The sequence below is a fragment of the Phyllostomus discolor genome, chromosome 5 (genome assembly GCF_004126475.2).
Source record: "Phyllostomus discolor isolate MPI-MPIP mPhyDis1 chromosome 5, mPhyDis1.pri.v3, whole genome shotgun sequence".
In the NCBI taxonomy this organism is placed as follows: domain Eukaryota; kingdom Metazoa; phylum Chordata; class Mammalia; order Chiroptera; family Phyllostomidae; genus Phyllostomus; species Phyllostomus discolor.
Genome location: NC_040907.2, coordinates 147,020,689 through 147,047,813, shown reverse-complemented (window position 1 = coordinate 147,047,813; position 27,125 = coordinate 147,020,689). Strand labels below are relative to the sequence as shown.

Genomic DNA, 27,125 nt, shown 5'->3' with positions numbered 1-27,125 from the left:
ATGCAGAGTTCAAGACACTGGTTTATAAGGAGTCTCAAGGAACTTAGTGAGGACCTCAACAGAAAAGAAATTCAGTCAGAAATAAAGGGTACACTGATTAAAATAAAGAACAATTTACAGGGAATCAACAGTAGAGTGAATGAAGCTGAGAATCAAACCAATGATATGGAACATAAGGAAGCGAAAAACAACCAATCAGAACAAGAAGAAAAAAGAATTTAAAAAATGAGGACAGTGTAAGCAGCCTCTGGGACAATTTCAGGTGTTCCAACATTCACATCACAGGAGTGCCTGAAGGAGAAGAGAGAGCGCAAGAAATGGGAAGTCTATTTGAAATAATAATGAAAGAAACCTTCCCTAATTTGGTGAAGGAAAAAGACATGCACATCCAGGAAGCATGGAGGGTCCCAAACAAGATGGACACAAAGAGGCCCAGTCCAAGACACATAATAATTAAATGCCAAAGGTTAAAGATAGAGAGAGAATCTTAAAATCAGCAAGGGAAAAGCAATTAGTTACCTACAAGGGAGTTCCCATAAGACTGTCAGCTGATTTCTCCAAAGAAACCTTGCAGGCAAGAAGAGACTGGAGAAAAATATTCAAAGTCATGAAAAGAAAGGACTTTCAGCCAAGGCTACTCTATTCAGCAAAGATATCATTTAGAATCCAGTGACAGTTAAAGAGCTCCCAGACAAGAGAAAACTAAAGGAGTTCATCATCACCAAACCATTACTTTATGAAATGTTAAAGAGACTTTTTAAGAAAAAGAAGATCAAAACTATGAATAATAGAATGGCAATAAATACATATCTATCAACAATTGCATCTTAAAAACAAACTAAGCAAACAAGAAGAAGAACAGAGACAGAATCATGCATATGGAGAGCATTTTGATGGTTGCCAGATGGGAGGGGGATGTGAAGGAATGGGTTAAAACTGAAGGAATTAAGAAGTATAAACAGGTAGTTACAGAACAGCCATGGGGATAAAAATACAGTGTAGGAAATGGAGTAGCCAAAGAACATACGCACAACCCATGGACATGAACAATGGTGTGGGGATTGCCTAAGGGATTTAGGGGTGCTGGGTGGAAGGGGGCAAAGGGGGAAAATTGGGACAATTGTAATAGCATAATCAGTAAAATACAATTAAAAAATGAGTAACATCTATTACCATACTTTGGAAAATGCTGCTCTATATTTCATAAAACATTATTTCCACCTTAAAAATCCCATAAATTTAAGCATGAAAACAACCTGCAATCAATTCTGTATTAACTGTGACAAAGGAGGAGGGACAAGCTTAAAAATTTGATACTGAAAATCACAAAGACAGTGAATTTTCAGATAACTTAGCTTTAGTCTTATTTTTAAAAAAAACAAGTCTCAAAGAAATAAAGAGATTTGCTCACAGTCATAGTACATCTGAAGTTAGGAAGTAACTGAGAAAATACAACTTTCAAACTATATGTTTTCCTAATTATTATCACATTTAAAACTTAAAACAATTCTGAAAACTAGTAATAAATCTATTTTCACAAATGAGGATCTAAAGTTTATAAAACTTATAGACATCCAAGTAGCCAATAGCAGAGGGAGAACATAAACTCAGGATCTGTGTGACTTCCAGGGCCCATGATCACCATTCTAAGGTAGAGCTTGTATCTTCTAATTTCCAGTTCAGAGATCTTTCCACTGCACCACTTTTTAAATACAAAAATACTGTATCTATTTTAACTGAGTGACCAATACCCAACAAGGTGGTAATATTCCATGAGTTCTGTCCAAGCTGGAAAGGAAGCAGTATGAAAAATACTGGGTAATAAAGGGATACTAATGCATATATGAGTAAACATTTGGTTAATACTAATTTACTACCATTAATCCACAATAAGTTAAGTGAGCACAGTCTATCATTTTGATGTATCTAAGTACTTAACATAGCCATGAATTGAATGTTAGAGTACCACCCACCTGCAATGTATCTGCAAATATTACAATGAGATTCTTCAGCTCCAAAACAAGATCTGGATCAGTGCAATAAGACTAGGGGGTGGGGGTGGGGAGGAACGGATAGGGTAGATGTAGGAGTGGAAACAAACAAAAACCAGTCATTAAGTTACAAACTAAGAAATAAAACCTGAAATTTTTTCCTTTAATCCCTCAGATTTACAATAAATTTTAAATCTTGGTTATTATTTAGATCCACAGCTGGCTTCCTCTATTTAATAAAAATTCTAAGCAAAACATCATAAAATGATATATCTAAAAATACCTGTATTAAACAAAAAAAATTTTTCCTAAAATTTCCACACACTAAACTTTGGTTAAAGCAATGATGCATATAATAGCATAAAGATATGCTATTATAAATGATAGCATATAAATAGCATATAAACAATGCATATAAAGCAAAAATACATATATTTCTACTAGTTATTTTAAACTGAAAAAATGGTTTATATATAGACTACATGTTTTTAGTTTTCAATTGCTCATTTATTCGCTTATAAGAGACACAAATTTTTCCAATATAAGAAAGACAATTTAAATATTTTCTTAGTAATTCACTAAAATAATTAATTCCAAAGGAATAGCAAAATTTGCTCTGTCCCCTTAACAGTATTTAATAAGACTTTGAGTGTAATATGTTGCATTTAACATATTATGGCTTCATATTTATTTTATTTTTTAATTTTAATTGTTGTTCAAGTACAGTTTTCTGCCTTTTACTCCCATCCCAGCTCACCCCCCAGCCCTTCCCACCTCCCTCCCATTTCCACCCCCTCTTGCTTTTGTCCATGTGTCCTTTACACTTGTTCCTGTAAACCCTTCCCCTTTTTCCCTGAAATTCCCTCCCATCTCCTCTCTGGTCACTGTAAGCCTGTAGTCTATTTCAGTGTCTTTGGTTTTATTTTACTTATTTGTTTGTTTTGTTGGTTAGGTTCCTGTTAAAGGTAAGACCCTGAAATACCAATCTAAAAGAACCTATGCACCCCAATGTTCATAGCAGCACAGTTTACAATAGCTAAGTGCTGGAAGCAACCTAGGTGCCCATCAGTAAATGAATGGATCAAAAAACTATGGTACATTTACACAATGGAATTCTATGCAGCAGAAAGAAAGAAGGAGCACCTACCCTTTGGGACAACATGGATGGAACTGGAAACTATTATGCTAAGTGAAATAAGCCAGGCGGTGAAAGACAAATACTATACAACTTCATATTTAATGTCACGGAATTAATAGGAAGCACAGTATAATTTTACATATTCAGAATTGGCCTGAATATAAACCATGATAAAAATGTATTGTTATTTATTAATATGTTAGGAAAATTAGTTCACTGGATAAATAATGTATCAAGAATCTCCATTCCTGATAAATAAAAATGTAGTATACTTATACTCTAAATATTATATAAACTAATAATCCTCCTTTAATTTATTTTCAATCTTTATTCTCGATAATAAAATTATAAATAAGATTACAAAACTTTAAGTATGAAGAAATTTTACTGAAGGCAAACTACTAAAATTGTCTTAAGAAAAAGTCTACACTGAGCAATCATTAATTTCAGCTGTCTCTATAACACTAACATATTTATTATTTCCACAAGAGGTATATTACACAAATACTTGATCATTTTACTTTCATTCTTAAAAAAGTCCCTCATTGCATAAAGGTTCATTATTCAAATGAGTTCAAATTTTGACACTGCATATTTTAAAGAAATCTGTAATTGTATTACTGCAAACAAATTATGAATGTGGGTGAATAAGTTCTGCTGAGTTTTAATGGAGCTTATTTTGGAAGCAAAGAATTTGGAATGATAATTAAAAACCCTTTATTCATGGTGTTTTTCACTAATCTAATGAAGAGGTCAGTTGAGACTAATGAGACCAGATTAATTTTTCATTTTCTATAATGCTGGACTAAATGTGTCTTGGGAAGCTCCAGTCAGTTACAAAATCACAGCCCAATACTACCAAACAAAAGCCTGACATTACTACTTCCAAATCTGAGCAGTTACCAGAAATATGCAGAAGATGGAAATATAGTTTTCTTCTGACAATATACATCTCAGAAGTTCTTAGAGTAACTAAATTGAAAGTTTAGTAACATAAATTGTCTGACTTACTGAATGAGCTCTAAGGACAGCAATTATCTTTGAGAGGGCCATGTTCCAGAGTTCATCAGTATATGCCCTGGTTACTAATCCTTGGGTCACATGTAGTATGTGATCTTCGACCACAAAGAACCTAAAAACGGTAATTATCAATATGACATGTGTCAAAAAATTAAAACTCAAATAGAAAATTATTAGTTCTGACATTTGACAGAATATAAAAATATTTATTTCCATATTAGATACATACCCTACAATTTGAGTGAAATATCTTCTATAGCCATCAACTGTTTCATGCTTTAAATGAAAAATAAAAATAATTTAAACCAATACATACCAGTAACATAAAAGTAAATTCCAAGTCACTACGTTTATTAACAAATATTTATTGAGAGCCTACTATATGCTGCATACATTTTTAAGGCATCAAGGGATATACTGGTTAATAACAAAAAGTCCTTACCCTCATGAAACTTGCATTCAAAGACAGACAATAAGCAAATTAAAAAGTAAATATGCCTTTAGGACCCCCTGTCCCCAACAATTAATTCAAGCCGCCATCATCTCTCACTTGAGCTATTCCATCATTGTCCTACCTAGTGCTCCCAGCTTTAGGCTTGCTCCCTAGAGTCTATTCTCCAGATAGCTGCCAGAACGATACTTCTCAAATAGTAATAAGATTCTATACCTTCTGCTAAAGCCTTCCAATGACTTTTCATCGGATTCACAATGAATGTCACATTCTTTATAAATAGTCTACAATTGAATATTGTTTATAATTTCAATAAAAGGTATTATTATAGGAAAATATTTGATCATTAGAATTTCATTCATAAAGGGTTATTACATGAAATATTTCATTATTTCAATTAAGTTAAAATGTTATCTACCTAATTTGTAAGTGTGATCAAAATTTTCAAACATCTGGGTTTTTTTCCAGTTGGATAAGAATTATTACTACTTTTTAATTTAAGAATACTATGATTAGCCCTGGCTAGTGTAGCTCAGTGGATTGAGCGTGATCTGCAAACCAAAGGGTCACCAGTTCGATTCCCAGTCAGGGCGCAAACCTGAGTTGTGGGCCATGTACCCAGTAGAGGGCATGGAAGAGGCAACCACACATTTATGTTTCTCTCCCTCTTTTTCTCCTTCCCTTCCCTGTCTCTAAAAATAAATAAATAAATAAATAATCTTTAAAAATAAAACGAATACTATGATCACAACACTGTGGTGATTGCTGGGGGGAGGGAGGTAAAAGGGGACTAAAAGGTAATATAAAAAAATACAAGATACAAAAAAGAATACTATGATCAGAGAATGTACTCTGTGTGACATGAGACATTTCATATTTCTTGATACTCACTTGTTAGTTACATTTTATAATGTTCCATTTGTGCTTAAAAGACTATGTTTCTACAGTGGATGAAACAGTATTCTATATAGTCCATTAGATCAAGCCTATTAAACATATCCTGTATTCTTACTGATATTCTGTCTGGTTTATAAGATATTGAGACATTTAAAATCCACTATGCATATGGATTTTTCTATTTATTCTTTTGGTTATGGCAAGTTTGCTTTAAATATTTTGAGTCGATACTATCAGTGCTTATGGGCTAACTTACCATTTCTTAACCCTAAGACATGAATATTTAGTTTATCATTCTAGCTTTTATGTATTATATGAAAGTATGCACTCTGTTTCTACTCTTTTTACTGGTTATTTCAGAAATTACAAAATGCATAATTAATTAACCAAACTCTAAAATTAATCAATAGTTTTACTGTTCTGGACAATTAAACTATAGAATAGCTTCATTTCATTAATTCCATCCCATTCTAATATTTATGTTACTGTGGTGTGTTTAATTCTACCTTGTTTTAAAGTCCATAATATTTTATTATTATTTCCTACAATCAACATAGATTTATCCACTTATTTATACTTTCTCTGATTTTCATTCCTTCTAGCATCTCATAGCTTCCATTTGGTAACCCTTTCCTTTTGCCTAAAGTAGATCCCCCTTTTTAGAACCTTCCTTGGGCAGGGTGTCTCAGTAGCAAACACTCTTTTTTTTGTCTGAACGTGTCTATCTTTGCCCTTGTTTTACTGGATATACAATGCTAAGTTGACAGTTACTTTCCTTTGGCATTGAAAATATTCCATTGTTTTGTTTATCTGAAAATAATTTCTTCTCTTTAGATATTTTCAAGGTCTTCTCTTTATCTTGTTTTTAAAGTTAAGTTTATTGAGGTTTAATTTACATATAGTAAAATTAACACTTTTTACATGTAGAGTCCAAATGTAGATGTTTGTGTCAAAATACAGAACATATTTCCATCTCATAATAAAAGATCCCTAGTACCCTTTTGTAGTGATTCATTTGCCCAGTTTCAGGCCTTGGCCACTGATGTCATTCTGTCTCATATTTTTGCCTTTTCAAAAATGTAATATAACAAATTATACTGTACATACCTTTGTAGTATCTAAATACTTTTGAGATTCATCCATGTCACTGCACATACCAGTTCCTTTTCTATTGCTGAATAGCATTTCATCATATGAATGTACGACAATTTGTTTATCTGTTCACTAGTTCATAAACATTTGAGAGGTTTCCAGTTTTGGGCATTTATGAATACTACTATAAACATTCACATATAAGCCACTGTGTGAAGATACACTTACATTTCACGTGGGTCAAAACCCAAGAGCTGGATTGCTGGGTCACGTGATAAGTATAAGCTTAAGATTTTAACAAACAAACAAGTTATTTTTCAAAGTGTCACTATAATTTTTATACCCACCAGAAGTGTATGAGAGTTCCAGTTGCTACACATCCTCATCAGTACTTGCTATTATCAATCTTTTTAACTTCAGCCATTCTAGCAAGTATGCAATGATATCTCATTGTGGTTTTAATTTGCATTTTCCTAATGAAAAATTACATTGAACATTTTTCATGTGTATATCTTTGGTAAAATGTCTATCTATTTGACTCTTTTATCTATTAGTTGTTTTTAATTATTTCATTACACAACTTCTTTATATTCTCTGAATACAAGCCCTTTGCTAGACATGAGTTTTGCAAGTATATCCTCCCTGTGTCTTGTCTTTTCATTTCTTGACAATGCCTTTTGAGAAGTTTTTCATCTTGATGTTCAACTTATCAATTTCTTTCTTTATGGTTCATGCTTTATGTATCCACACCTAAGAAAATACTGACTGCCTAGCCCAAGGTCACAAAGATGTTAACCTTTGTTTTTTCTAGTGTTATAATTTTAGCTCTTACATTTAAGTACATGATCCATTTCCTGAATTAGCGAATGAGGTAAGAGTTAATATTCTTTTCCTGCATATAGATAATTTAATTATATTGTGATCAGAGGACATACTTTGTACGACTTCAAGTCTTTCATAATTGTTGAGATTTATGTTGTAGCCCAGACTATGATTTATCTCAGTGAACCTTCCAAGTCTAATTGGAAAGCATGAGTAGTAATCTGCTATTTTGGGTGAAGTATTCAATAAATGTCAATTAATCAAGTTAGCTGATAATCTTTTTCAGGTTTTCTATTTTCTCTCTCTTTGGTGTATTGAAGTTTCACTTTAAGGTCTTTAAGAGTACATTCCTTTTTATTAAACATACTTGGGATTCATTGGGCGTGATTCTGCAGGTTTCTATTTCTCATCTGTCCTAGAAAGTTCTCAGCCATTATGTCCTCAGATACTCCTCTGTCCCATCTGCTCTATCTTTTTCTGAAATTCCAACTAAAAGTATGTTAGAACTTGTCCCCATATGCCCTTGCTTTTCTGTATTTTTATAATTTTGTTTCTCTGTGATGCTGTCCAGATAATTTCTTCAGATCAACTAAGAGAATTCATCCACTGTTAAGCCTATCACAAAAATTTTAATGTTGGTTATTTTATCTTTAATTTCTAGATATTCTACTTGATTTTTCTTCTCATATTTTGGGCATTCTTTATAGTTTCTTATTACCTAATTATATCAGCAAGCTTGCCTTTTGTTTCTTGAAATACTTTAAATAGTATTATTTTATATTCTATGGATAATAGTTCAAATATTGAAAATCTTTTAGGATTTATTTCTATTATCAATATTCCTAATGATTCTCATTTGTTTGGTAATTATTTTTGTTGTAAATTGCTAATTTTCCTTGAAACTTTAACTATGGATATCATTTAACTCTGGTATAAAGGTTCAAAGAATATCTATATTTGCTTCTACTGGCACCTGGAGGCAATATCAGCATGGAACCACTTTAAATTTTCAACTTGAGATTTTGTGACTATCCAACTAGAATAAGTCTGGATTGCAAACACATGTGTGGAACTATTTGTTATGAATTCCCAGAGATACTTTTTTTCTTTGTTCACTCAGTATCAAAATTTGAGATAGGCAATTTCCTCAGTGTATTTGACAGAAGGAACAGAGGGGTTTTGTTAGGTGATTTTTATCTCTTCGTCATCCTAATAATGGGGCTATAATTAATTGGAGTCTCTACTCTCTTTACAAGGAAGACAATCTCTTATCACTCATTCTGGGTAATTCTGGGCTGGGCCCTCTGTATCTCCACATCCTCGGAACTCTTGTTTTCCCATTCAGTACATGTCCCCAGGGTAAAAGCTATATCCAGTGCTTCACTGAACTTATCTCAATTTCTGCCTTCATTTAGGTATGCTTGTTTTGTTTGTTTTATAGTCAGATTTATTGAGGTATAAATTACATACTTAGTAAAACTCACTCTTTTTCAGGTAACTATCACTAAAACCAGTACATAGAACAGTTCCATATTCACTAAATTTTTATCCTGACTAGACATTCTTACCAGATTTTTAGGGCATTTAGAAAGTATTTAAAATTTTACAAAAATGTTTTGTCCAGCATCATTAGTTAATCGAGATAAGAGTCCAACACTTTATCAGAAACTAATAACCACTCCCTGACACTTAAAATACTTATTTATCTTTTTATTTACTCACTGTCTGTTTTATTTGTTTACTGTCTATCTTTCCCAATAGAATGTAAGCTCATGAGAGAAGGGACTTAATCCAATTTGTTCACTGCTGTACCATCAGCACCTAAACCAATTATTGGAAATAGTAGGTGTTCAATAAATATTTATAGTTGAATGAATAGTGATGCAAGCTCTGAAGAAGGGAATAAAAAGTGACAACATAGCCAATTCAAAATTTTTATATACTTACCATATTTGACTGGGGTTGCAATACCAGTCTTGCTTGTTTCTTTCTTTGTTTTCGGTAATAATTTTGAAATGTTTCCTCATCACCCTAAAATAAAATTGGCAAAGTAATGAAAATACACACACAGAAACACAGACACAGACTCACACACAAGATACTTACCAAAACAGAATAAATGTGCAAACATCGATAAACTGGGGAAAAATCAACCAGGTCCTGAACAGTTAAGACCTGAAAAATAACACCATTTTTTAAAAATTAGAAGTCAAATTACAAGTCCACTGTAGGATAATTGTTACAGATAGACAAGGAAATTCATGAACACATTATAACATGTATCACCTATAAAAAGCATATAATGTAAATGTAACACCTTTTCTATATTGTTTTGGCAATTGTTCAGTAGTTCATTCTTTATATAATTATCATCATTGGCTCTTGTAGATTATTCGGTAGTAAAGGCGAGACCATATGTCTGCAACATGCTTGGTAGCTTACCAGAAAATTTCTATAGATACATGGATATAATCATTATTGCTTTTGGTAAAGATGGATTTAAGGTATAGCTTCCTTTTCTTATACAGCTAACTCATAGGATTCACCATTATTTCATCAAATTGAAGACATAATCATTATTGTTTTATAAAATACTAAGAAAGGAAAACACTATCACTTGAAACTATGACATTATCAATTTAAGATGTATCCCAACTGAGATGTTGCAATATTTTAAAAATTGTACCTCAGAACTGATGACATAGAATAGTATGAAGTTTCTCAAATTTGAGAAATAAACTCCTTTTAAAAGAACACATTTCTATGCTCATGAGTGCCCAGACTGGGCGTAAATTATATTTATTATAGTGTTACTTATTAGAGAAAATGATAGAAACAAAATGTAGTAACAGTAAAACAGATCTGTAAAAAACAGGGGAACAACCAAATTTTCTGAGAGTATGGAGCTGGCAGTAAGGCAGTAAGGCATGATGGTAATGCTCTAGCAGTTAAAGGTATACAAAACAGACTAAGAAAAATTCAGGCAAGAACACTAACTGGTCTATTTTCACCATTCTGAATATCAAGGAAGAAAAAATACAGAGGTTCTTTAAATATTGATTAAGAGAAAACAAAAGTTAGATTTCAAAAATATTTATTTAATTTCAAGAAACTAATTAGGACACACTAATTCCATATTAGAAAGACATTAGCCCTGCTGGTGTGGCTCAGCGGATTGAGTATGGGCCTGTGCACCAAAAGGTCACTGCCCAGTCAGGGCACATGCTGGGGTTGCAGGCCAGGTGCCAAGTTGGGGGCGTGTGAGAGGCAACCTATTGATGTATCTCTTGCATATCAGTGTTTCTCTCCATCTTTTTCTCCCTCCCTTTCCCTCTCTCTGAGAGGGAAATAATAAATAAATTCTTTATTAAAAAAAGAGACCTTAAACTGTCTAATGTTCATTTGTCTGTATTCATTATAGTATCAGACATCTGCTGCATATACATATATATGTAGATGTACACACACATACACATACATATACATACACACACAGACATAAATTCATATACAGACTGTCCCTGGCTCACGATGCCTCGACTTTACCATGATTCAAAAGCAATACACATTACAAATTACATGAGATAGTCAACACTTTATTATAAAACAGAGTTTGTGTTAGATGATTTCACCCAACTGTAAGCTAAGTAAGCATTCTAAGCACTGATGTAGGCTAGACTAAGCTATGATGTTTGGTGGGAGAAGTGTATTACATGTATTTTTGACTTAATGATAATTTCAATTTACAACAAGTTTATCAGGATTAAGTCGAGGAACACCTGTAGTCTCACACAGCCTCAGGCATACAACAGACTACATATTACACTGTTCTCCCAACCACAGAGGCAGCCATGGGCACATATTCACAGAGTTCCTTTCATAAATCAGTTAAAAATTCTTACTCCTCCCCAATTAAGTCCTTAAAAAGAATGTAACATCTCACTGACAAGGCAAAAACTTATGAACAATTGGGAATAAACAGGATCCTTATGGTCTTCACTAAATTCAAAATAATTCAAAGAAAAAAAGACAACAGAAGACTTCATGGAGAGAATAAAAGAAGCAATAGGACTAGAAATGAATCTAGATACAGTGGATGAAAGAAAGGGGATATTTAAGGATAATGTCAAGGTTTCTAAATTTATTAAAACATTTTTGAGAAATACAAAATTTTAATGTTAGAATTATTTTGTAGTATCTCAGCACCAATTTTTTTTAAAAGGCAGGTTAAATTCAAGGTCAAGCCATCATGATATTAAATGTTTACCACAGATAAATAAAGGTGATCACTTCAAAAAATCATTAGATTTACACTTCTGCTGCTAATTTTGGCAGAACTAAGTTCAACTACTGTTGATTTAAAATATAAACTACAATATTTCTTGTTTATCAGTCAATTATGCAGTCTAATATTTCAAATGATTCAACTGCCCTAATATCTCATAACTTACTAATACACATAAATTTAATTTGCACATGGTAAGAATGAGAATCACACAGATTTATATTACAACTTAAAACAAAAAATTCATGGAAAGAAAGGAAGGAAGGCAGAGAGAGAGAAAGTAATTCCCATCACCTCCTCTTCATTCTCATCCTCTTCCTCAAATGTATGTTTCAATATAATTTCATTCCTTTCTTCTGGAATTCTATCATTTATATACAAATTCTTCCCAAATTTTACATTACTTTGCTTTGGCAGAGAAACACTGAAGGTTTTCTGCTGTTGTGCCTATTTTGGAAAGAGAAAAAATCAGTTATTTTAAAATTTATTATGGTCTAAATCAGTTCAAACATTCGTTCATTTTTTAAATATTTTTACTGTCTGTGGGTATAGGATCTGGAGTAATATCCCATTTTTTATTTGTGATCTGTGCCCTTTCTCTTCTTGTTAGGAACAGTTTTGCAGGGGTGTTTCATTTTATTTAAAAAGACTGAGCCAAATGGCTAGGAGATTTATGTATGTTGTCACACATATCAGTAATTCATTCCTTTTATTGCTAAATAATATTCCATTTTATGAATAAAACACAATTTGTTTATTCATTCTCCTTTTGCTGTTCATTGGGTTGTTTCCAGTTTTTAGCCAACTGTGAACAAAGCTACTACAAACATCACGAGGACACATTTTCACTTCGCATTGGCAAATATCTAGGAGAGGAAATGCTGACTCAAAAGGAAGGTACATTAACTTTATAACTGCCAAATCTTTCCCCAGTGTTTGTATTTTTATTATTGAGATGTAGGAGTTGTTAATTCAAATACTACTTTCAACTTTAAAAAGAGAACAACTTAGAACCTTAGCATAAAAGAGCTGCCACTTTTCAGTTAATTTGATACCAAATTTCACTGCTGGCAAAAGTTCATGTAATACTATATAGTTGGGGAACTCTACCAAGGAACTGGTGGTGAGTCCAGTTAAATAGGAGTCACTGTAAATCAAAAGAAAACGTTGATGAAATCCATCCTAAACAAGAATCAGGAAAGATAAGAAAAGGGTAAAACTAAACAAAAATAAGCATTTTACAGAAGTAAAGAAAGTAAACTTTGGATATATTCTATAACCTAAATTATTGAACATTAAATTAAAATTCTCCTTTTTAATCTCACCTGTTTCATCGCTGTTTCACCTATTTTATCAGAATGTTTTCGAATGCTTTCCAAAAAGTCTTTGAGATCAGACATGGATATTTCTTTAATATCCTCACGGAGTTTAGGAAGATTTTCTATCATTAGCTGACAAAACCGGTATTGGCTAACCCGGGGAAAATATACATTCTCTAATTGTTCCATAGTTTTTAGAGCAGAATAATACCTGTGAGAAATTAAAAAGACAACTCTATAAAGTTCTTATGACATTAATTTTATAAGTAATTACAAATAACAAATCAGTCCAACATTCCCATGAAAAAGGTCATAATTGTAGGTAAAACAGCATTTATTTCTATTTACTAGCATAAATTGTAAAACATATGAACAAGCTGCAAGCTGAAAATTCATGGTTTACACTAACACACAACTCCATTTCACTTCATCCAAATCTATAACATCACAAGCATTACCATAGTCATCACAATACTTAACTGTATAATAATTCCAAGTTTTAAAATTAGAATATTTAGCCCTGGCTGTGGTGGCTCAGTGGATTGAGTGCTGGCCTGAAAACCAAAAGGTCACCAGTTTGATTCCCAGTCAGGACACATGCCTGGGTTTAAGCCAGGTGCCCAGCTCGGGGCATGAGAAAGGCAACCGACTGATGTTTTTCTTGCACATCGATGTTTCTCTCCCTCCCTTCTCCCTCCTTTCCCCTCTCTCTAAAAATAAATAAGTAATATCTTTTAAATACACACATACATCATATATACATACATACATACATACATACATACATAAGTCAGGGGTGTCCTTCCCGAGGCCCATGGGCTGCATGCAGCCCAGGATGGCTATAAATGAGGCCCAACAGAAAATCGTAAATTTACATAAAACCTTTTTTTTACTCATTAGTTTTCATTAGTGTCTGTGTATTTAATGTGTGGTCCAAGACAACTCTTTCTAATGCAGCCCAGAGATGCCAAAAGGTTGGACACCCCTGATAGTTATTTGATATGTGATTTCATATTTCTCCCATCCACGAATCATCATCATAAAAAAAATACAAGGCACAGATTTAATTTAAAGCAAAATATACTTTAAAGAACTTTAAAAAATTGTTTTAAACTATTCAAGATAATTAGAAATATTAAAATTTTAATAAGTGTCACAAAAGACATAATAAAACAGTGATTTCTTTTTTCTTTCAACAAATATTTACTGAGTGCCTATTACATATTAGGCACTGCTGACATGCTGGGTATGCAGCAATTAGTAAAGTATAGCCTGTGCCCTAGAAAAACTGACATATATCAATAATTTCATAGACACACTTCAATTTTCTCTAGACTTCTATGAGGTAAATGTCTATGGCCAATATCACTATTAACCTATAAATGAGAAAACACAGAGAAAGGGTATATAATTTGGTCAAGATACCATAACTGATAGTAGGACTCAGACTTTCCAAAATTGTGGATATCCTACAGTAATATTCACCACCAAAATCCTTACAAGTAGGTACTTTTTAAATGTATCAAATAATATCCTATGCCTCCCCAGTGAACTGGATATCAAAATGAGAAAAGGTACTATCTTAACAAAAAAACACAAGTTATATATAAATAAACTGAAAACACAGAAAGATACAAAGCTATTTAAAGATACTTATTGGCTCTCTAGCTTATATATTCTCAAAGACAGTATATTTTGCAAATGACCACAAATTTAAAAATTACAGCTAAATTTGATCATGGTTATTTAAAATCCCTAGAATTGTGGTACTATAAATAAAATATATATTTGATCAGAAATCAGTATGTTTAGGTGAAGGTATGGGTAGGGAGATGTCATTACAATGATTTTAACTATACCTAAAACATTATAAATTTAGATGATGTGAAATAATGAGTAATATCTTTTCTTAGTACAGTAACACTTTGGATACAATAGATTAGTGAATAGTTAAAATTAATCCTGGCCTATTTCCTGACTTGACTTAAATTAGGTGAGCCCCAATAGTATTCTCTCTATAACAGATATGCTTTTTGAAAAATCATGGTAATACCTATAACATATTTGAAATAAGTGATAGATGCTAGGTGAAAAGTGTTACCAGCAGTTTTTGCAACATACCACAGACACAAGCAACTGACTCCACGGCACAACTGTGCCTTCCTTCACGCTGCTTATCTCTCACCTCCCACCCTGGACTTCCCTGTGTCACTGAGGCATGAGACATCACATGACCTTTCGAGAACCCAGAAATGTGAAGTTACTGCCAGTATGTAAAGCCCTTAAGTAATGAGAAAAGGAAACCAGAAGATTGGTTCTCCTGTCTTCCTCCTGAATGGAATGTTGTGACTTACAATAATTAATATAAACTCCCCCAAAGTTCTTTGAAATCGATCAATATTAAGCATTGGCTAACTCGATAACTCAACCTCATTATTTCCTCTCCCAAATTCCCTATCTCACATCTGTTTCCCTCAATAATGCTCCTCAGTTTCCCTAGAATTACACTCCTTAAAAATGTAAAAAGTATATATAAGCTCAGGCTTTGCTGTGGGAGGCTTGAAGTTAATAATCTTAGGAAAAGAGCAAAAGCCAGAGACCAGACCTGAGATCCTTTTTAAAAATTATCAATTTATCTGAGCTTTATCTATTTTAAAATGTAAGCAAATTTGCATAATAGATTACTACTTCTCTTTTGGTAAACATAATACTGTTTTTTAAACAAATGATAATGGTAATCTATAAGCATTGGAAAAATAGAAAAACTATAAAGAGAAAATTAAAGGTACCTATGATCTGATGCTACCATGTAGTAATTGCCTCAGTAACATCTGATCACATTTATATCCAGTCATAATCTATGATAACATTTCCACTTTAATAGGCTCATATCCTATTTAACAATACATCATGGTATTTATCTTTAACTAAAATGTTTCAGAAACAGATTATTACCCTATTTATAAATCTGTCATAATGATGTCCAAATTATTGGGATTTTTAACTATCTGGTCTTTATTTTTTATAAATAACCCTACAGTAAATTCCCCCTATGTAAAACCTCTCTCAAGTTGCCTGTTTTTATAAATATGAGACACTTCAAAAAGAATACAAAATAGTCATAAATGTGTATGCATCTATTAAACAGACCTTTAAAATATACTGTATTTTGCCATGTATACTGTGCGCACACATGTTAGTGCTAATTCCCATGTATAACTTACATTATACTTGCGTTATACATGGGAATTAGTACTAACCATGTATAATGCATATCCTCATTTTTTCCTCAAAAATTTGGGCAAAAAATGCACATTATACAAGTCAAAATATGGTATGAAGCAAAATGTAAAGAACTAAAGGGAAAATAGATAAACCCACAATAGTTGAAAACCTACATTCTTCTCTATTGTTGATAGAACTGGTCAACAAAAAATTACTAAAGATACAGAAGATTTGAATTACACTAACAATTAACATGACCTAATTGATATTTCTAGAACACTAAAGCCAGTTACAGCTGCAGAATATAGTTTCTACAAGTATACATGAAATATTCAACAAGATGTATAATATGCTAGGGCCAGCAAACAAGGCTCAGTAAATATCAAAGGAAAGAATCATATACAGTATATCTACTGGCCCAATAGTTTTAAACTAGAAATGAATACTAAATTACAATATACCTAAAGAATTCCACTAATATTTGGAAATTAAACAACACACATGTAAATAACACAAGAGTTAAAAAAGGAGAATCAGAACATATTTGAAACTAAATAATACTAAAAGCATAACATTTTAAAAATTGTGGTATGCAACTAAGGCAATGCTCAGAGGGGAATGAAGGACTTCAGAAGCTTCTGATAAATAAGTAGTTATTAATAAACTAAGAGTAAATCTTTATTTCCCTTTTCCAAATGTGTCATTTATTCTGGTTTTTCTATGCTACTTTAAAACTGTTCATTTTTAGGGGTTCATGGTCAAGATGGCAGAGTAGGTTAATGCGGTGCTCACCTCCTCCCGTGAACACATCATTACAACTAAACTGCAGAACAACCACCACAGAACCTCCTGAACTCTAGCTAAGCAGAAGTCCTGTAACTAAGGATGTATAGAAGAAGCCACATGGAGAGTGGTAGGAGTGGAGAGACAGAATGTGCTGCTCCCAAACCCATGTGTGGTGCTTACAAATCAGGAGGGATATCTCAGCTGTGGAAGTCCCCCACTGAGGAGCAAGGGGTTACTGCCCCATACCAGGCTCCCCAGTTAGTGTTCCAGTGTCAGGAAGAGAAATCCCCATAATTTCTGGCTGTGAAAGTCAGCAGGGATTCTGGCTGAGTCAGAGAGAAGGCTACAGGAGTCCAAGGAATTCCTCCTAAAGGTCTAGCCCATGAACTTACCCATTGACAGACTCACGCTCTCCAAGCTCCAGCACTGGGGCAGCAGCTCAACAAGTGCCAGGCACATGTGGAGAGGAACTGAATTGTCTGGCTGGCTTCAGGACAAGGGCTGAGGGGCACCTTTCTCCTAGACAGTAGTGCTTAGTTACCTATAAAGGGGCTCCTATAAGACTGTCAGCTGATCTCTCAACAAAAACTTTGCAAGCCCAGGGACTGGCACAAAAATATTCAAAGTGATGAAAAGCAAGGACCTACAATCAAGATTACTCTACCCTGCAAAGTTATCATTTAGAATCAAAGGACAGATGAAGAGCTTCTAGAAAGAGAAAAATCAAAAGTTGTTCATCACCAGCATACCAGTATAAAAAAAAATAGAGGAGGAGGGGGAGGAGAGGAGGAAGAAGATAAAAAACATGAATAATAAAATGGCAGTAACTACATATCTATCAACAATTACTTTATTTTTTAAAAGATTGTGTTTATTTATTTTTAGAGAGGGGAAAGGGAGGGAGAAAGAGAGGGAGAGAAACATCAAATGGTTGCCTCTCACATGCCCCCTACCAAGGACCTGCCTGCAACCCATGCATGTGCCCTGAATGGGAATCAAACCAGTGACCTTTTGGTTCCAAGACCAGTCCACTGAGCCACACCAGCCAGGGCTTGATGGTTACTTTAAATGTAAATGGATTAAATGCTCCAATCAAAAGGCCTAGGGTAACTAAATAGATAAGAAAACAAGACCCTTACATATGCTGCCTATAAGAGATTCACTTCAAACCAAAAGAAACACCAGATGAAAAAGGGTGGAAAAAGATATATCATGAAAATATAAATGAAACAAAAAAAACTGTAGTAGTAATACTTATACCAGAAAAACGAGACTTTAAATCAAAAGTTATAACAAGAGACAAAAAAGGATGTAATTCCACTTCCAGGTAGTTATACAAAGAAACCCCAAACACTAATTTGAAAAGACATATGCATCCTGTGTTCACTGTAGCATTACTTACAATAGCCAAGATATGGAAGCAACCTAAGTGTCTATCAAAAGAAAAATGGATAAAAAAGTAGTACATATATACAATGAAATATTACTCAGCCATAAAAAAAATAAAATAAAATCTTGCCATATGTAACAACATGGTGAGTACTATATGATTTCACTTATATGTGGAATCTAACAAACAAAATAAACAAAGAAAACAGAAACAAACTTACAGACATAAAGAACATTTTGATGATTGCCAAATGGGAGTAGGGTTGGAGGGATGGGTAAAAAAGGGGAAGGGATTAAAAAGTACAAATTGGTAGTTGCAAAACAGTTATGGAGATGTAAAATATATCATAGGGAATACAGTTAATAATATTGTAATAACTATGTATGGTGTCGATAGTAACTAGATTTATCAGAGTGATCACGTAATTATATAAATGCCTGATTACTATGTTGTACACTTGAAACTAATGAAATACTGTATGTCAACTGCAATTAAAAAATTAAAAAGTATTTAAAAAATACATAAAATTGTTCATCTTTAAAACACTTTAAACATTAGCACATCTAATGTTTCTATGGCAATCAATAACCTACTTTAACTTATTTTATTTTTACTTTTCATTTGTCATTTATTCATTTATATTAATAAGACAGAATGTGCCCTGGCTGGTGTGGCTCAGTTGGTTGAAGCATCATCCTGTGAGCTGCAAGGCTGCCAGTTCAACTCCCAGTCGGGGCACATGCCTGGTTTGCAGGGTCATTCCCCCCACTGGGCATGTATAGGAGGCAAACTATTAATGTTTCTCTCTCACATTGATGTGTCTCTCCCTTTTTCTCCCTCCCTCCCCCTCTCTCTAGAATCATAAAAGAAAAAATTAGAATAAACAAAGCAGAACATGAACTACACTAGCTCAGACTGTCAAAATGTAAGTACCCACACTTTGCTTTCACTTGTGGACCCACAATACATACTTAGCCTTGGACTACATGCAATGTCAATGGTGATAAATTAGTCAATATAATCAATATTTTTTCATTCCTGTTCAGTTGTCTATTTGTTCTTCATTGATATTATCACTCTTTGATATCACTTATATAGGGTAAGGATCCACAAAATGCTTTGTTGAATAAAGCAATTCAGAATTGTTTTATTGAATGATCCTGATGGGCAAACTGCATGAACAAGGCATAGTTAAAGGTAAAAAACAAACTCCATGACTCACTATAATTTATAGTAAATTCAAATATGCCTTCAATAATAGAAAAAAGAGATTCTTACTAAAAACAATTAGGAAAGAAACCAACTCACCTTTTTGCATTCATCTGTTCTTTTAGCTTACTGTACATTTCCAGCACTGCATTAAAAAAATAACTTATTTTAGCTTTCAAAAATGGAAAAATATTTTTTGAGAGATAAAAATAATTATGAAAGGGAACAGCATATTATAAATTTATTAATTTTCTCTATACTTTGATTTAGGCTTGTATTTTCAAATAAAATTTTATATTTCAAGTAAATAAAAACATTTTAATTTCTAAACATACCAAACATTGTACATACTACTATATTATACTAAACTTAGAACACTTGCATATGCTGACACCTATAACTGAGACATTAATATACTAATACATATCCTATTCAGAAACATACTAATATAATACCTCTTCCCTGCAGTGGAATTGGAAGTTTGGACTTTAGTTATATGAGAGAGAAAGCTGAGCGACACTGAGATTGATTCTGATTCAATATACCAAATAAAATAGCACAACTGTGTTACAGCTCACTAAATGAAATTTTACACCAAATCCACAAAGAGAAACCTCAAAAGCTTGCAGCAGACAGTGAATTATAATAAAGGCACAAATAAGCATAACTAAGCACCTTGCTTTGTTTTATCATTTCTACCACAGGTTCAGAAATGCAATTATTCATTAAAACTGTTACAAGCTTCAGCAAGATGACATACTGCAACCAAAAAGGTTTTAATGCAACTATATAAATTACCATTCATCCTTAGTAGAATTTCAAAGTATCAAGTGGGTAGGGAAAATAATTGTTGGCTCATCAAGCCACCTTTATTTCCTAGACCAAAGAGACAGATATTTTTTTCCACATGTTTCTATAGTTTTATGGATACCATCAGGGTTCTTCGAGTTTACAAAAGATAACTGTTTGCTTGTCTGAAAACCATTAAAAACTGAAGGGTAGCTATAGCAAACCTGTCCTAATTCTGTAGACTGTATGGATATCACTATCATAGCCCCTATACCATAATGCAATTATTTCTCACATTTTCCAACCAAGACATTAGAGTGAACACACACCTGGGAAGGAGCCTAAAATTGCTGCTACAAGTATAACTTGCTCTGAAGTCTCCTCTGCTTTATCTCAATAATTTATTTAAACTTCATATCTACCTTCTGTTATTTCTGTATTCTTCTCACATAAAAATAATACTTTTCTGCCCTGGCTGGCATAGCTCAGTGGATTGAGCTCGGGCTGCGAACCAAAGTGTCTCGGGTTCGATTCCCAGTCAGGGTACATGCCTGGTTTGCAGGCCATAGCCCCCGCAACGGCACATTGATATTTCTCTCTCTCTCTCTCTCTCTCCCCCTTCCTTCTCTAAAAATAAATAAATAAAATCTTTAAAAAATAATTCTTTTCTCAAATATAATCAAGCAAAACTAATGCACCAGGAAAATGCATTGTTTAACCCCTGTCTTCTTCTAGCCTCACATACTTCTAATCTAACAATGAGTTAAGCAATTGTACAGTACTTGATGGCTTGTCTTTATTCAGAGAGATTATAGGATCTTTCAGAGCTGGGATGGTATCACTTTCAGCTTCATATTTCCAATATCTACCATAATTCCTGATGCAAAAAGTGTATTTGTAAGAGGATAATTAGATAGAAGGATAGATTAAGGAAAGGAGGTAGTTCTGGACATGGCTATTAGGAATACACTGTTTACATGAACTCAGATTTCCTCGCCAGCACTTAAAACAAAGACAGTAGCACTAACAAAAATCTAACCCCTATTTCCCTTTACTTCTCTATTTCAAATAGCCCTCTAGATGAATAAGCTGAATTCAGCTCTTTCACATTCCATCCGTATCTAATTGTTTAAGCTTATTACTACAAGCAGGGACAAAGCATTCAAACTTAAAGACTGTCTTCAAGACCACTTCAGTGTATCTGATGGTGGCAAAGAGGGATTATTAAACATTTCTATAAAGGAAGTAGGTTTCTTAACCTTGAAATCTAACATAATGAGCAGACATTTCATTTACTCAAAGTTAATGTGCAAATATCTCTGGGTCAAACAGATTCAACTGAGTAGAATTTCTGAGTAGTGATCTTTAAAAAAAAAAGTTGTTCTCACAAGTCAGAAAACAATAATTTTTTAGCTAATAAGATAGCTGACAGTTTTAACATATAATTTGTATTCTGAGCTGAATTTACATTATACAGGGTGGGCAAAAGTAGGTTTACAGTTGTAAGTACACAAAAGAGAGTTTATTCTTATATTATTTTTTATTAATTATTGCATGATTTTCCATACAAACAACTGTAAACTCTACTTTTGCCCCACCTTGTACAATTATTATACACAAAGCATCTCATTCTATTCCCCAGGGTATGGAGGTTCCAGTTCCTTTGTAAAAATAAAGAAAAAAAGTTTAAAAATGGGATACTAAGTTGGATTTAGCTTACTACATTAAGAAAAAGATGACATTTACCTGCTTCCTTTTGTTTGAATGGGATACATCCGGGTAAAGAAAATACTGGTTAGTTTCTTCAGAATTTATTGATATCCTAGTAATATCTGAGCCCTAACAGAGAGCCCAGAAACTCAGAAATCTAAAAAGTCAGTCTTTCCAAAACAGAGGTGGAAAGGCAAGAATGAAGAAGGAAGAATACCTAGCTGGAACATTTTGGAATGTTTTCTTACATTATCAGCAAAATGAGATTATGAGCAATGCAAAATCCAACTGCTTAAGTATCAAACAGAAAAACAGGTAAAATTTTAGGCAAATTAGGACAAAGCAAGAAAATGTAATCTAAAGACACTCTCCCCATTGGAAAATATTCTGAGGAACAACAAAGTTGAGGGGCGGTGATCATGGACAAAGAACAAACAGGGCAGAAAGGAAACGGAAAGATAGAAATTGTTCTAGAAGACTCATGTAACATCAGCAAATGGGGCTTTATAATACAGGAAAACCATGAAAATTCAGGGATAAAGTAGGAAAGATAATCATTAAATTGTAATTTTATCAAGCCAAGCATTACATTACAGATAAATGTAACTCACCTGGAAGGCACAACTGCAATTTTTCCACTACAGTTGTAATATTCCTCTGCTGAATCCTACATCGAATAATATCTTCTGTCTGGACTATCACCTTAGGAATAAAGAAATGTTCATATTTTTTAAATGAACAGATAAATCAACATCCACACACTGGTTCACAAAAAATGTCTCATTTTCTCACCTCCTTTCCAGCATCTTGAAATCTTCGGTTGGTATCAATAACTTGTACCTTAAAAATAATTTCACCTTAGTTAGACAAACATGCATAAAACTTCCCTGATGTAACTGTTCACCCTTGTAATCAGATCATGCTTCATGAGAAACTTAGAACAAAGAAATGCAAATTCAAATTAACTCTACAGCTTGAACTTGAACTTTTGATTGAAAAGGGCTTTTAACTTCAATTACTTATGACAGTTCTTTTTAACAGATTCTGTGGCAAACTTCTCAAATTTACTCAAGATTTTTGAACTTTACTTGCTTCTCTAAGTCTGTCAAACAATTCAAATCACTGACCCAATTGACCACTGGTCCCTTTTTGATAACTTCAATGAGGTTTATGTGCCATTCATTGTCTGTAGGAAATGGTGATTGCATTTTACGGTAATTAAACATTCATACTTTGCTGAATGCAAACACTGGGTGGCTGATTAACATCAAACACGGAAATCTCAATCCACAGCAACATTTTAATGCTGCAGGTGCAGGCGAAGCTCAACCTCAAATTTTCCCACATATTAAGTGACTCATTAGGTCATCATAGTAAGGAAGCACATTCTGGTTTATTAAAAATCTCATTAATTTTTGAACAAAGATGCTCAGTGACCTCATTGACGCTGTATTCGGTCTCTCATTGTCTGACTATCCTTTATATAATGGTTTTCTAATCATAACCTTTGGTAAACCAGGGTCATTTTGTCTGTCCAAATGTAAAGATAAATAGGACATTCCTTATAACTAAATATTTTGTATTCTGAGTGAAAAAATCCAGGTCTCATTTAATAAATAATGTTTTCTCTGTGTGGCAGAAAATGTACACAAACTTTCTTTAAAAAAATTATACATTGATATTAAACTAAAAAAATAGTTTCAATATTATTGAGTGATTTTGAGACTACAATTATATATAGTAGTTTTAAAGGTTTTTTATGTGTACTAATTGTCATTTTCAAAATTCTAAAACTGCCAATGAGGCCTTTCATTGTATGAAGTTTTTTAGTTCATTTCCCTGCATGGAAAGAAATCCCGTTAAGTCAATGCATTACTTGCTTTACCAAAAAAGGGATTACTCCTGTCATTAGCATGACAACTGTGTTAATAAAGTGTGAAGGGCATCCCCAAATATATACACTAATGCACTTCTTGAAAGTAGTACATTTAATAATGATTTATAATATGCAACATAAAGTAATATTGAGTAATTTAAGGACACCAAAAATAAATAGAATTTTAACCGATTTCTTACCTTCAGTTTTTCTGCATCAGTCCTTACTTTAAGGAGTTCTGTAATAGCATCTACAAAACCCTGATGATGAAAATTACACATCTTTTCAATTTCCTTGTCATGATTACGGATACAAGCATCTAACTTTTCCATAAACTTCCTGTGTGCATTTGGCTGGTCATCATACACAGACCTGTATGTATATAAAGAAAGCTAATATTAATTTCCCAATTCACCAAAAATTATTCTTTAAGCCCAATCTTTGCAAAAGCTGGTATCTTAAAATTAAATCTCTAAACAGATAAACTAAGTTGACAGTACTGCCACTAGTAGAAATAATTTGAGTGAAAAATATTTAATTTATTTTTGAACATGTTAATATTAAAAGAGTCACAAGCCCTCTAGATATATCACTAGGTATCTGGAAATAAAAATCTGAGGCTCTGGAGAGGAGTCTTAACATGCAAGTTAGTGCTCAAAAAGAGTCATTGAGTGGATGATTAAGGAATGAATGAGCAAACTCCTTATTTCTACAGCATTTACTATGTCATGACATACACTAAGTGCTTTATATAATAACTCTTTAATCTTCACAAGTTTATAATATAAGTATTATTATTACCCTTGTTTTACATATAAGTAACAGAATATCTAACTACTGCATATTCCAAAACTAGCAAGTGATAGCTGGGATATGAATCCTGTGAGTGCGGCTCCCAGAGTTCATATTCTCAAGTACAACGCCATACTGAAGTCACCACAATGTTCTCCAAATATGGCATATGCATTCCTGCCGTATCTAAGCTCATGCTGTCTCCACATAGTGGGCAACTGCCCCCCAACCATGCAAGAAAGGATTAACCTTGTCCAAAGAAAGGTTTGGCCCTTGCCCCCAGATCCTGGGAGGTAAGTCTTTGGAATGTCCTGCCTGATAGATGTCTTTCTTTTTGGGGGACTTGAGCAATGCCAGTTTATGTTAACAATGTGATTTACAGTGGGGACCTTGGGCCACAGTATCAGCTCTGGAGGGGCTGGAGACTAAGGTCAGCAACACAGGCGGTTAGCCCTGTCTGTGTGACTAAGCCCAGTAAAAGCCCTGGACGCCACGGCTGGGGTGAGCTGCCCGGGTTGGCAACACGCCCGAAGTGCTAACACACATCACTGCTGGGAGATGTAAGTGCTGTCTAGACTACTCCACTGGGAATAAACAACTGGAAGCTCCTGCCTGGAACTCTCCAAGACCCTGCCTTATAAGGCTTTTCCTGTTGTGAATTTTAATCTGTATCCTTTTGCTGTTAATACACAGTAACTATGAGTATAACAGCTTACTAAATTCTGAGTTCTCCTAGTGAATTACTGAACATAAAGGTAGTCTTGACACCCTCCCCAAAGTGCACCCCTCCCCCGCAATATGTTTCCCATTGTTTGAGGTTTAATTCAAGTCCCATTTCCTCCAACAGGCTTTTGTCAGTCCCTTCCATGCCAAGTAATCTTTTCACAGGCAGGACAGGTAGACATACAGTCCTTTCAATTCACTCTGACATGTAATCATATGTGACTTTGCATTGTAATTTAAACATTTCAATTATATGCCATATATTTTATTTCTGCACACAGACCATAAGCCTCTTGAGGGCAGCCTCCATGACTTAGGTTTCTTAATAAGTACCCATTATAATACTAGAGAGGACACTATAGGATAGCAATTATAAAGTACTTGGACTGTTAAGAACTGAGCTAGAACTAGGCTCTGATCTTGGACATCTCTTTTCTATGTATACTTCTCTCTTTATCTCATCTAGACTTGGAGCTTTAAATTCCATAAACATACTGACACCTTCCAGATGTACATTTCCAGTCCTGACCTCTCCTCTGAAATTCAACCTCACATATCTCTCCACATAGATATCTGATAAGCATCTCAAATTGTCCAAAATGAATTCCTGTCCTCGTCTCTGAAAACTGCTCCTCTCACAGTCTTCTCCCATCTCGGTAATTCCATTCTTCCAGTTGCTCAGTCAAAAAAACCTTAAAATCCTCACTGACTCTTCCCTTTCGCTCACTATTCCCCAAAGTCCAGCAAATCCAGCCTTCACTACCTCCACTGGTACCACACTTGGACTAAGCTTTCAACGCCTTGCCAAGATTACTGCCAACTGCTTCCTAACCAGTCTTCTTGGTTCCACCCTCGCTCCTCTTCTGTTTGTTCCCAGCACAGTAGACAGAATGATCCCATTAAAACATAAATCAGATCCCATGTCTCTTTTCTGCCCAAAACCCTATTTTCCTTACAACAGTCCATAGAACTCTACATAATTTTGCCCCGTCTTATCTCCCTGAGCTCATTTCCTACTACTTATTCTCCACTATACTGACTCCACATTGGCAACACTGTCCCCCTTGTGGTTCCTGAAACACACCAGACACATTCCCATCCTAGGCTTTGCCCCTACAGTTTCTCTACCTAGATCATATTTCTCACATGTGGCTGCCTCCCTCTCCTCCTTCATGTATGTTACCCTCTTCTGTATTAGGCCCTTTCCAGTTACAGTATCTATATTATAAACACACACGCACTTCCCTTCCCTGATCTATTTTCTCTCCTTTTTTATTTTCTAAAATAAAGGTGTTACTTTATCACTGCATCATTCTTACCATCGGAGAAATACTCTGCTTCACACTTTATTTCCTGTCTTGCCCTCCTGGGATGTAAGTTCCATGAAGGCAGAGGATGTTTGTTTTGCTCTCTGTTGTATACCCAGCCCTAGAATAGTGCCTATTATATAGCAGATGCTCAATAAATAGTTGATGAATAAATGGGTAGATGGATGGATAGATGGAATCAGAAAGAACACTTACTTGCTGTTCAACCTTAGGTAAGCTACTTGACTTCTCTAAATCTCAATTCTCTCAGCAGTAAAATTAAAGGATAAAAAGAGTGTTATG

At 33.9% G+C, this 27,125-nt stretch overlaps 1 protein-coding gene across 3 annotated transcripts in view; it reads right to left on the bottom strand.

The window, feature by feature from the left end:
* EXOC6 (exocyst complex component 6) overlaps positions 1 to 27,125 on the bottom strand; it is a 169,075-nt gene that overhangs the window by 98,601 nt on the left and 43,349 nt on the right. For 2 of the 3 annotated variants that reach the window (XM_028511944.2, XM_028511942.2), the window contains exons 2-12: positions 24,201 to 24,372; positions 22,917 to 22,964; positions 22,736 to 22,826; positions 19,725 to 19,770; positions 13,022 to 13,226; positions 11,991 to 12,143; positions 9,518 to 9,586; positions 9,359 to 9,442; positions 4,379 to 4,425; positions 4,141 to 4,261; positions 1,974 to 2,045 (exon numbers count right to left, since the gene is read on the bottom strand). In XM_028511944.2, the coding sequence (XP_028367745.1) occupies positions 1,974 to 2,045; positions 4,141 to 4,261; positions 4,379 to 4,425; positions 9,359 to 9,442; positions 9,518 to 9,586; positions 11,991 to 12,143; positions 13,022 to 13,226; positions 19,725 to 19,770; positions 22,736 to 22,826; positions 22,917 to 22,964; positions 24,201 to 24,372 (1,108 nt within the window). The remainder of the gene's footprint in view (positions 1 to 1,973; positions 2,046 to 4,140; positions 4,262 to 4,378; positions 4,426 to 9,358; positions 9,443 to 9,517; positions 9,587 to 11,990; positions 12,144 to 13,021; positions 13,227 to 19,724; positions 19,771 to 22,735; positions 22,827 to 22,916; positions 22,965 to 24,200; positions 24,373 to 27,125) is intronic. The other variant, XM_036027000.1, reaches the window with a different exon arrangement.